Below are 12,818 nucleotides of genomic sequence, written 5' to 3' on the forward strand. Positions count from 1 at the left end.
TGATGCCAGTGGCCATGGCGTAGGGCTATGTGTCAACGTGTAGACTGCGCCATAGCATTTGCGTGCGCTTGACGCAGAAGTATAAATTAGCCTTTAGGTGGTGCTGACCAACAACAGTGACTCCTGCTCACTACTACACTTCTCATTACCTTCTCTGTTTTACTTGCGTCTTCATATATATATATATATATATATATATATATATATATATATATATATATATATATATAGATAACATGGTTGTATAAGAAATGAGAAGCTACTCTTAGCATCATTTTATAGTTCAATTATGTTATTCTGAAACAGAATTTGCTCAATAAGACATTCAATAAATTGCTAAATCTATTGGGTCCACAGAAAGTATTCTTCACTTCTAACTACTATGCTGGTTCCCAACTCTCCCTTGAGGATGCTAATTTTCCATTAGCCTAGCCAGTTTGGCTTGAATTGGAAGCAGATGCTTCTGCGAGGCCAATCCCACTGCTTCCTCCTGTTTGTTGTGTCTGTTTGAGGAAGCTATATGGCCTTGGCTCGAACAATACAACTAGACCTCGAGGCCAGAAGTGGTGTTAAATGTATACAAGAACAGGAAGAGCTCGTACAAGGTTCATCAGGTGTACGCCTACTTGTTTGGACTAAATTTAGTTTAAGAAATAGCCAAAGCAGTTTATGCATTAATAAACAGGTTATTTTAGGAATATGATGAGTGTCTGAGAGTGTCCCCTATGTCTCTATGAGCAATAGCAAATGGATAATTTATGTCGTCAGGTACACAGTGGGGGAAATGAGTATTGAACACGTCATGTTTTTACTTGGGAATAATATTTCTAAAGGAGCTGTTGACATGGAATTGGAGCAGATTTTGGTAAAACCCCAAAGAATACAAACATAAATATTTAACAAAACAAGTCTGAAAAATTTGTTAGGTGTTATAACAGTGGAATGACACAAGGAGCAGGTAATGAACTACTGAAACATATTTAGTACTTTATACAAAAGGCATTTTGGTGATGGCAGTTTAAAGATGACTCTCGTATGGAGAATGAAATCACATGCATTTCTCGGGTGTGAGTTTTTCCACAGAATTCAACAGTGTGTAAAAATCTTGATGGTTTTTTGGGCCTCGTCTATCAAATCTGATCTGCAATTTGTATTTTCTATTGGATTCAAGTCAGGGGGTTGGCTGGGCCATTAGAGCAGCTTGATTTCCGTTCTCTGAAAGCATATGACAGTTTCCTTGGCTGTGTTTTGTATCATTGTCTTGCTAAAATGTCCACCCTGGTTTCACCTTCATCATCCTGATAATGTAGAAGCAAGACTGATAAGACAGCAGCTGATATTCATTTACTATGACGAAAGGCAGAGGGTTGCTGAAGAAATATTGACAGATTTCAGCTGCTGTCTGGGCTTTCACTGCCTTTCTACACCTCCCTTTCTTCATTTTTCCAATACCTTTTTTTCCTGCGTCATTTCATTTCATCACGCATAACTTAATTTGTAAACTAATTAGGTATGTTTTCTTTGCATATATGTATTTATTTGGTTGTTACCAGCATACAGGGAAAATTTCAAGTCAACAGCACCTTTAAAAATATGTTTTCTGAAAAAAATGGTGACGCGTTAAATGCTTATTTCCCCCACTGTATTTTAGTCGGCATCGCCTTGTCACACTTTTCAAAAACAAAATTTTCATATAATGGGATTTTAACAGTAACGGCATAGAATAACCATTTTGGAATCTTAAATTAAGAGAATCTTCAGTAAACGGTTACATTCAAGTTGCAGTCACCGCATTTACTGCTGATAAGAGCATTTTTGCGGCTCCTATAGGAATGTCAATGTAAGGTTTTTTTTTTTTTTTTTTTAAAGATACTATAAGACAAGGGTGTAAATTCACTCTAGACATTGGTGGGGACATGCATCCCCTATAGTGCATGCACTGAACAGCCCAAATTCTGTTTCGCGGTTTTAAAAACATGAATAAATGACTTAATAATATAAAATAAACACCTAATAATACAATAACAACCACATCTCGTGCTGCAAACTTTTCTTAACATGATTTCACTACAGTTGGGCTTTTAGGAGGAACGAATGTAGTGAAATTTAGAGAGGTGTGTGCCGCAATTTAACTGTTTTATCCCGATTATTGTTTTTCATAATCATGGAGGCCAAAGTCAAAACTGAATTTTAATTAATTGCACAGCCTTGATTAGAAGTATTATGGTTAACTCGTAGCAAACTTGACATGGTGCGCGTGTAAGTTAAGAGTTGACGGAACATTATTTTGAAATCAATTAAATTATTTGTAGGGACATTTCAGTATTTGGTGGATATTGGTGGGGACACATCCCCTCCGCCCATGCCAATTGCTGTAAGACCAATCTTATTTTCCCTTCAAATGTTCTAATAGAGACAACATAAGAATGTCAGTTTACATTTTTACATTTTTTATAAGCTGCAGTCATATTTACTCTTGCTCTAAATCAGGGGTCTCAAACTGCCGGTCCGCGGGCCATTTGCGCCGCACAACTGACATCAGATATAACTAGATTCAGCCCAACAAGACATATTTTTGAATCACTATTATTATTGTGCAGTCGCATATACACTTATGGTTTTGACCCGCCACCTACTGGACATTTAAAGTACTGCTCTATATATTCACTGTTACTTTCGGTTTCTCTCAGCGTGCAGTGAAGTGTAACGCACATGCACATTATTTCTAGGGCTGATTCAACTGTTGAAATATATGTCCGTAAGTGCTCTATTTTTACTAAAGCTCTATTGTAAATATTCAAGGGTCATATAGATATTATCAGTTTTATACCACCTGTATTGTGTTGTACAAACACCTCTTCGTGGCTTTCACGTTATACTGGCGAAGTAACTATGATCATTTAGCTAATATTCGATTCAAATGGCCTCATTTAATAGATTTTCCTCATATACGTATTAAAAATTTTATAAAAAATGTGCTTTAGTAAAGTTTTACTGCTGGCTGAATTGAACATGTTAAAGTTAATGTAAATATGTATACATGTTTCTCCTCTTGGTTTTAGTTTAACAAAAAAAGCAAGATATTGAGAAGAACAATTGCTAGTAAAGTCAATAAAGTCACCCAAACTACATGCTGCTATCTTACGCTTTTCGTTAAGCTTTTCGTTAAGCAACAATTAATCGGGACATAATAATTATTGATATTATTATGCCTATTATTAAATTGTAGTATTCTCATAGCAATTTAAACATCCCCATTCAGTATCTACAACAAGAAACAAAAAGGCTTTGATACTCTGGGGAAGAATGTCTGAGTGCATCAGTAACATCAGGCTTCCACTTTATTCGTATGCATTAAGGGTGTCACGATCCTCCAAATCCTCGATTCGATTACATTTTCGATTCTAAAGGCAAGATTCGATTCGATTTTCGATCATGAATAATTAATTAATTAATGACCAATTAATTATTTATAGCCTACCGTTTAAACTACCTGACCTGCATGGTCTTTGTTTTACCCATAAACAAATCATACAGTAAATGAATAAAGGCAAGAGACACACATAATTACCATCTGTCAATCACTTTTTCTGCGTGACTCGTGAATAGGCAGTGATCTGTGTCGTTATAATGGCGTCGGTAAAAAAGACGCACAACCAACAGGAACCAGCCAACAGTATCTGAGGTGTTCGCTAAAATGACTAAGTACAAGTGAGTGAAAGATTGAAGCAGTCCTCTGACTGCCTGGACCTGCTGTCTCGAGCGCAAGGCTGTACAGTATGTGCGTCTGTGTCTGTCACGTGATGTGCATTTTCAGAGGTAGAGAGGAAGGAGGGCTGCTCAGAAATGCCACACGCCACTGTGGATGTCAAATCGTTGTCGTTCTAAAATGCCATTTAAAAACAAAGACAGTGTAAACAGGGCCTGAGTGTGTACTTTTCGCGAGCGGATTTGCAACGGGGGCAGGCGGAGGATCGCGATGCCGGTGTTGTCTATCGGACGAACCGTACGTAATACGTACATAGCAGAGTTTGCAAAACTGTGTTTTTTTTTGTCGACAACACGAACGTTGTCAACATAACTCACTGGAAATCCAAAATGCTTAAACACAGGCGACTTCATTGAAAGAGGAGAGGGTTTAAGTTCTGTCGACGGGTCTCCTGCTTCTGCAGTTTAACAAGCACTTCAACAAGCCTGTTTTTTTCCCGCTTGGCAAGCCAAGCTGACGTGACATGGGGGCGTGGCAGCATCGACGATTCTATTTTTTGATTCGAAAATCGAAATTGAGCATAAATTTATATCGATTTCGATTAAAAATCGAAATCGTGACACCCCTAGTATGCATGAATGATAAAGCGGCCCTCCTATGAATTGTCAGTCACTGATATGGCCCCCCGCCAATGAAAGTTTGAGACCCCTGCTCTTAATGTTCACAACTGTCATAGAGGAACACCAGTTTAGCTTTTACTATTTTTCTTGAGGTACCGTCACATTTACTTCTGCTTTGCAAATTTAATAGAACAGTCATTGGAATATTAATAGTTTATTAATAAGGAATAGTATATTAATATGGAAACATTTTTTCAGGTCACATTTTCTGTTGCTCAGCAAATTTTTGCCTTTGCTTAGGAAAGTAAATTTACTGTTGCTTTGGGAAATTGTTCATGTTCCAAATGGAAAGTCAGGAATGAACTAGGAATTCCACTAAGAAACTTTCAATGGAATTTTGACTTTTTTTTTTGATCTTACCATGCTAAATGATGGGTGACAAAAGTATGATAATAAAAGTTCCATGATGAAGGTTCTTCATGGAACCATTGGTGCACCTTTATGGCGTTCCTTCAACGCAACAGTCAACCAGGAACAAATTAGTGGGAGGTTCTGGTTGACGGTGGCATCATCATTCTCTGTATTTATGACTCCACCCTTACTGCAGAGAAGCTTCTGCCTCACCTTGGTTGCCTTAGGCAGATGCAAAGCCGCTCAGAGGTGAGACTGGCCTACGCTGGCTTCTTTTTCATATGGGAATACAGGATTATTGTTTCTGGGCAGATGTCTTAACTGTACAGGCCAAGAAGTGCAGGGTCACGAGGGGTTGCTGGCAAGACCACATTGAAAAGTCTATGGAATATATTCTGGATGATTTGCCTATGCTTGGTTCTTTTTCAAAGTTTGAACTTGAGGGCATGTGCCATGTAGAGCAGAGACTGGATGAACTAGTTTCTTTTGTGGCAAGACAGCTACCTCATGAAGTTGTTGCTGTTGCTATTTACGGTTGCCTAATATTTGGTCTCGCGTCTTGTTCTTCACAGTTTGACGACAGCCGCCATCATTCCGTGCTGCAAGGGCGACCCCAAAATGTCTTCCAACGGTGATCTGCAGGACGTTGGGAGTTGGGACAGCTTCTGGGAGGTAAGTATCCACAACCGCAAATGCACACACAGATCTTCCTGGCAGAGTGGACTGTATACTGTGGCATCAGGCCAGCGAGATCGAGACTTTGTGAGAAAAGATCCATGTAGATCTGACATTTCCATAAGCTCTCTGAGAGGTTGTGGGTTGTTAGTAGAATTACCCTTTCTCCACTCTTTCTTCAAGCATACCTAGTCAGGTCTATGCTTGCCTTGGAGAAAATTAACAAATATTAGGAGCTCTTGGAGTGTAAAGTGAAAGGGAAGACTGCATTTTGTATTGTTGTTGCTGTAGTAGACGCTGATTTAGGTGATAATAGACTTGCATGTGCCAGTATGTAAGATATTTTGCTTGCTTAACCTGGGCTGCGCATATTGTTTTTGTTAAATCTCAATGTATCTAACTTGTACAAGCTGCCCTATAACCCAAATAGTAGAGCATGGCTTTAGCCACACCAAGGTTGTGTGTTTAATTCCCAGGGGAAGCAAGAGCTAAACTTTTTTTTGCATTCAATGCAATTTAAATCACTTTTACCAAATGCATAAAAATATAAATGTTCTGCTACTAGGATACAGAAGAAAAGTGATACTAAATGTAAGGGGTGTGCATTTGGTCTATGATAATTACGACAATCGATTTAACAAGCTGGCAAGTATGAGTATATCGCGCTTTGCGATACTAAACAAAAACACACCATGGGAGTACACACTTTCACTTTGTGGTATTTCCTGGTGGAATGAAGTCTGAATGCTGCTAAACTATACAGGTACACAGTGCATCCGGAAAGTATTCATAGCGCTTCACTTTTTCCACGTTTTTATGTTACAGCCTTATTCCAAAATGGATTAAATACATTTGTTTCTTCTTAATTTTAAACGCAATACCCCATAATGACAATGTGAACAAATAAAAAATATTAAAAAATAAAAAACCTGAAAAATCGCATGCACAGAAGTAGTCACAGCCTTTGTTGTAAATTAAGATTGGCTACATTCTGTCCACTGATCATTCTTGATGTTTCAGCAGCTTAATTGGAGTTCGCCTGTGGTAAATTCAGTTGATTGGACATGATTTAAAAAGGCATACATCTTATGTTGAGCATCAGTTTAGACAACTTTAGCACCTGTCAGCTTTAATTGTGGGGAAAACTGGAGAATTTTGAGCTTTTGGCAATTAATTTCATCTGCTGGGTTTTAAAAAAGTTTTTGGGGCGGGATCAAAATCGGTGACTTAGGCCGTACTCACACTATGTACAGTTGCCTCGAACTGGGCCAAAGCACCCTTGTCCCCCCTTCCGTCTTCCCCTACGTTCCGCACTCACACTACAATCAGGCCTGGGCACACTTGCGTCATCGATGCTGCACTGTTCAGTAAGCACTTTCGCTCAGCACAGTGGAGATTTCTCTGGTCCTATCGTTTCAGTCGTTTGATATGCAGTGACATGCAGTCAAATATTTCGCCAAACAGTCCTTAGGGATGTGGTGATACGCAGTCAGATATTTCGCCGAACAGATTCGGCACTTTTGGCGCTCATAAACGATCATAAAGCCCTCGTGCTGCAGGAATGAGAAGGTTTGCTAAAGGTGCGCAGCTGTCTAATAATCTACGGCAGTTTGCGTTCACTGAACAGTAAGAATGATTACTAAATCCATATGAAACAGTCCCTTAAAGTCACGTCTCGCTTTCAGTTTCAGGCTTTGGCATGTTTTGCATTCACACTACAAACGTACTGCGCCAAGTAAACCGTACTCAGGCCCACCTCTTCCAACCGGGCCAGGGCCGGCCAAGTGAACCGTGCCTGAGCCCGATTCAGCGCACTCGAATTTCTCAAACGATCCGGGAAATGGGCCTGGGCACAGTTCGCATAGCATAGTGTCAGTAGGCCCATAGTGTGAATCTGCTAGTGGAATAATGATTAGACATGGGCTGGTAGAAGATTCTGACGGTATGATAACCTTGAGTAAAAATATCATGTCTGGGTAAAAAAAAAAATTTTTAATTCCCCATTCAACATGGTATATATATTTTTTAACATTTGAAATATTTTTGAAACGATAAATGTCAGCAAACATTAAATGACTTTTGCTGTCTTAATTACTTTCAAAAACAGATTTCGTTTCAACTTGAAAAGGCATCTTTGGATATCTTTATTTTCTTTGGAAATAAAGTAAGCCATTTCACTGTTCAGCTCTACAGCAGAATGGATGTTGGTTTATATTTGTTTTTTCAGATGTTTCCTGAATTATGGACTGAAATAAACTCAATTAAGTTGTCTTAAAAAACAACAACAAATCTTACAAATATCTTAGGAACAAATACCTTTAAACCGGTTATTGTCCCATGCCTGGTGATGATGCATCGGTTTCTAATTATTATTCATAGCAGAGTTTTCTTATTCTATGAGAAGACCCTGCTTCTTAATTATTTATTAGAGTACGTGCTTTCCGAAGGCAATGCAGACCTGCCAAGCTGTAATACCCAAGGACAGGGTGAGACCGCGCACAACATGGGTCGCATGTGTTTGTTTGCATGATCTATGGGGTTTGTTGCATGTTTTTCTCTGTGCTTCTGTCAGGCCCAATACAGCAAAGCTGTTGGTTTGCAGCAAGCATCTTTGTCGAGAGAGCTGTATGAGAATTGGAGAATGGCGGACTTTGTCTTTTATCAGTTGAATTTGTTACTACTCAGACACATCCCCTATATCTGTGCTGCTGTGTTAATCTATGTTTAAAATCTTCCAGATTACTGGCAGGGCTAATGGTTCGAATAGACAGGGCAAGAGACCTGCTGCAGTGCTATCCACTGTGTCTGCATTCAGCTCCGGGAATTGAGAAGTCCCCCTCATTTATAGTGTTTATTTAAACTTGATTATCTTTATGATGATATAGCAAAAGTGTGGTTCTGTGTATATGAATCAAGGGTGCACTGCACAGTGGCGCAGTGGGGTAGCTCATTTACCTCACAGCAAGAAGGTCACTGGTTCGATCCTCAGCTGGGTCAGTTGGCGTTTTTGTGTGGAATTTGCATGTTCTCCCCGTGTTTCCTCCGGGTGCTCCGGTTTTCCCCACATGTCCAGTGACATGTAATATAGGTGAATTGGGTTGGCTAAATTGTCCGTAGTATATGTATGTAAATGTAGTCTGAAGTAGCAGTTTGCCATTTGCTCAAATTATTTCAAATTATACTTGTTAACTAATTTCTAAAGTTATGACAATTCTTAAAGAAAGAATTAGTATGGACTAACTTGTAAGACTAGTCCAAGCTTTTTATGCAAAGCAAGATAGATCACCGACTCAGTGAGAACCAGAACCATAGATACCAAATATTCAAATTCTGTGTGTAACATCAACTCTCTGACATGGCATTCATTTGGCAGCCTGGAAACTACAAGAGGACGGTTAAGCGCATTGACGACGGCTACAAACTTTGCAACGAGCTGGTCAGCTGCTTCCAGGAGCGGGCCAAGATTGAGAAGGGCTATTCCCAGCAGCTGAGCGACTGGGCTAGGAAATGGAGAGGCATTGTGGAGAAAGGTGAGTCTCAAAGGTCACCCTCTTTAGGCAGACCCATCCCGCCCTCTATATTTACACATTCTATTATGATGAGCTGATAAGTGCCCCTGTCAAAAAATTATAAACTGCTCAACTTTTATTTCCCCTATTAGTTCCCACCATTAATAGTCATGATGTAACATCTAAGTTTAGCGAAGACATGCAACTCTATACTGACTTTTTTTTTACATACCTGCATGTGCGTGTTCATTTGCACTGTATTATTTATAGGAATGCATTGATACCATTTTTTGGAACTGATCTGATCCTTATACCAAAATTCTAAGGATCGACCAATATATAGATCCAATCCCGATACTGTGCCGTTTTTTAAACATAATACAATTTCTATAGTTCTGGGGCCTCGTGTATCAACGCTGCGTACGCACAAAAACTTTGCGTACGCCAGGTTTCACGCTCAGAATCGCTCACGTTTGGATTTACTAACAATGAACTGAACGTGGGAATGTGCGCAACTTCACTGCAGCTTTCTGGCAGGCGTACGCACATTTTTTGTGCGTGTCTGTTTTATTTCCATTGGCGACTCCTAGAGGCAGTTGTGTTAAATTGCTCTCTACAAAGTGTCTGAGCCTTGCAATGGCAGTTGTATGAGGCGGGTTCAGCAGGTATATAAGGTTTCCATACCATACAGTTGACCAGCTAAACATTAAAGCACAATTTGCAACGGTCGCCTGTTTTCCCAATGTAATCTGAGCGATCTACCGCACGCACATTGCTATAAAGACACTATCTGAAGATGAATTTGCATGCGTGAATCAGTAACATTTCCATTCAATATTATTATATCTGTAAAATGTTGCTGCACCCTGAACAGTCTCAGTGGCGCGCTCGTAAGACACATGTGAACATGTTTTGACACGTTCGAGCATGAACTCGGCTCGAATCCAGTGTCTGATGAACTCTTTCTTCTTTTTTCCCCCCGCTACATATCAGATTTTGCCTACTATTTATCACGAGAAAGACTAGTAGGAATCATTAATAAGTTTGTGCATCATATTTTATTTGCACATTTATTGAATGGAAATGTTTCTGATTCACGCATGCAAATTCATCTTCAGATAGTGTCTTTATAGCAATGTGCGTGCAGTAGATCGCTCAGATTACATTGGGAAAACAGGCGACCGCTGCAAATTGTGCTTTAATGTTTAGCTGGTCAACTGTATGGTATGGAAATCTTAAATACCTATCTGAAGATGAATTTGCATGCGTGAATCAGAAACATTTCCATTCAATAAATGTGCAAATAAAATATGATGCTTATTGATATGAACTTATTAATGATTCCTACTTGTCTTTCTCGTGATAAATAGTTGACAAAATCTGATATGTAGCGGGGAAAAAACAAGAGAGTTCTTCAGACGCTGGATTCGAGCCGAGTTCATGCTCGAACGTATCAATTCCTGAACACATGGGTCTTACGAGTAGCGCCACTGTGACTGTTAACCATCCTGCAACATTTTACAGATATAAACCACAATATTTCTTTTTTCAATGCACTCAGTGCGATGTTCAGACCCAACTGTGTTAACCGCATCAGCTAAACTCTCCCGCTCTATTTATTTCTTTTATTGTTAATTCCGGAGAACAAACTTGCAAATAACACCGCTTTTCTCCGGTCTACCTCTGAAAGCACCTCCAATTCACATTCTGTTCAAAGTTTCTCTTTTTGCTTGCTTTTGCCATTGCTTTTTCGTTGGGTTTTTCCATTAGCATAGTCATTAGCATATTCATACGGGGGAGGAGGCAGGGAGGGGTTTTGTGCTCGTGCATGTTGCGCTCAGTTTCACGTTTATTCAGATGTACAAAAGAATATGCGTGAGATTCGGCGTACGCAGTGTTTCATACATCTGAAATTTTTTCTGCGTACGCACATTTACAGCTTTGTGCGTACGCAATGTTTTAGTAAGATTTCCACGCAAGTCTTCGTACATGAGGCCCCTGGTGATGAACTCAAGTAATTTATCTTCTTTTGTAAAAATAACAGACTTATAGGCCTACTGTATATGACAGATGACACAATCTAAAAACAAGATCCTTGCTGTAAACTAGGCTACATTATTTGAGCATTCAATATGACATTGATATGATCTGTTGAAGTCCAGCTTATGTTTTTTTCAATTTTTTTTTATATTAAGATTTTTTTTTGGAAATCTGTAAAGACTAACACTATTGACCCTAATTGTTCGTAAAATATTCAGCCTTTTAGCAAAGCCTGAAATTTTCCTGCAGGTTTGACGCAGACTAAAATAAAGGCCTGCATTTCATATACACACTTATTTTCTTTTTTAATAATCCTGAATGATTGTAGCATGTCAGACTGCATAAGCATGGCTCTCATGTCACACTGTAAGTTCTCAGCTATCATAAAGTCAGACTGAACGACAATGAAGACGCACCAAAAACGGAAGAAAACATGTGACAATTTCACTATCTCGCGTTCTGAAATGATTCCTCACAGCAAACACAAACAATCTGTTGCAGCAATTTTGCACACAACCGGCCTTAATAATACAACCAGGAAGAAAAAACTGTTATGGCATTTCCCTGCGGTCATTTGAATTGTCGCATGGATTGTGTCATCAAACTCAGAGCTTTTTGTTAAAAATCTGCGAATTGATGCGGAATGATTTTGGGTGTATCATAACTAAAATCTCAATATATGAACTAAAAAGTAATACCTTTTTAACTTGTACTTAATGTTTACAATGCAAATCCAATTTTATTTGGTAAACAAATCAAGTCTTCTATTTAATATATCTACTAAAAATATTGTGAAAATCTTATTTTCACAAGCTGTATTGTAAATAAATTATATGAATATTTTCATATTAGTCAATAATTATACTTTCAAGAGTTCACACTTCGATATTGTTTGACAACTGTAAGCAAGTTAGCAGGTTTGTCATGCTGTCCCGGGAGAGAACCCTGAGCTCGGAGATAGTTGAGCCCAGGGCTCCCGCCTGGTCCATAGAGCATGTGAGGGGAGTACGAGATCAGGTGGTTCTCGAGAGCTCCCCCTGGTAAAGGAGGAAAGGGGGAGAAGGGGTGGATGGGGGGTTTATTCAGCAAAACGAAGATAAGGGAGTAGTTTTAACTAGGCTACCTGTAGTGAGTTTGGATCAATCTGATTGGCTAGCTAATGCGTGTAGATGAGTGGCCAGCTGCAGTCAATCATATCACGTGCTCCTCTTAAAATTAGTTTGTAAAACTTCACGAATTTTTTTTAAAAAACTGAATCAATTTAAATGTACACACATTTACACAAGTAAATAAACAGAATCAATGATGGGCTAAAAATCTGTGGAATTCTGCGTGCACAGATTCCATGTGGGCCTACATATAATGCGCTATATCATAGCCTTTGTTGGCTTATAAACACAGAATATAGCGCACGAGCAAGATCTGATTTGGATCGGTACCAGCTGGCCGATACCCAATGCAGCAAAAATATGCAGTATCGAACCGATATCTGATCCAAGTACGTTTTATGTTGTGTCTGTGATAGAGCTGCATGATTCTGGCTAAAATGAGAATCGCGATTTATTTATTTTTGCTTAAAATAAAGATCACAATTCTCTCACAATTCTGTAGATGTAAAATAAAGGTATGGTACAAACAAACATATGGCACAACATCGATAATAATATTATGTGTAGGTCTACTGGTTTCTATAAATAATTCTATTCTACTTATAATATTTCTGATGTTGAATTATTATGTTTGAGATATATGCTTGCAATCTGTTATATTAGACATTTTAATTCACTGGTAAAATCAGACATTTGCTATTATCAGATTATATTCAACAATATATAGGGTAGAGTAGTTATACTG

The 12,818-nt window shown here is 38.8% G+C and overlaps 1 protein-coding gene across 10 annotated transcripts in view; it reads left to right on the forward strand.

Moving 5' to 3' along the window:
- Positions 1-12,818, forward strand: part of pacsin3 (protein kinase C and casein kinase substrate in neurons 3) — an 86,309-nt gene that overhangs the window by 32,792 nt on the left and 40,699 nt on the right. For all 10 annotated transcript variants that reach the window (XR_012382336.1, XM_073906340.1, XM_005166593.4 and 7 more), the window contains 2 exon segments: positions 5,313-5,412; positions 8,789-8,945. Coding sequence is in view for 9 of the 10 variants with exons in the window: in XM_073906340.1 (XP_073762441.1) it covers positions 5,359-5,412; positions 8,789-8,945 (211 nt within the window). In the remaining variant the exon portion in view is untranslated.

The sequence above is a fragment of the Danio rerio genome, chromosome 7 (genome assembly GCF_049306965.1).
Source record: "Danio rerio strain Tuebingen ecotype United States chromosome 7, GRCz12tu, whole genome shotgun sequence".
Classification (NCBI taxonomy): Eukaryota; Metazoa; Chordata; class Actinopteri; order Cypriniformes; family Danionidae; genus Danio; species Danio rerio.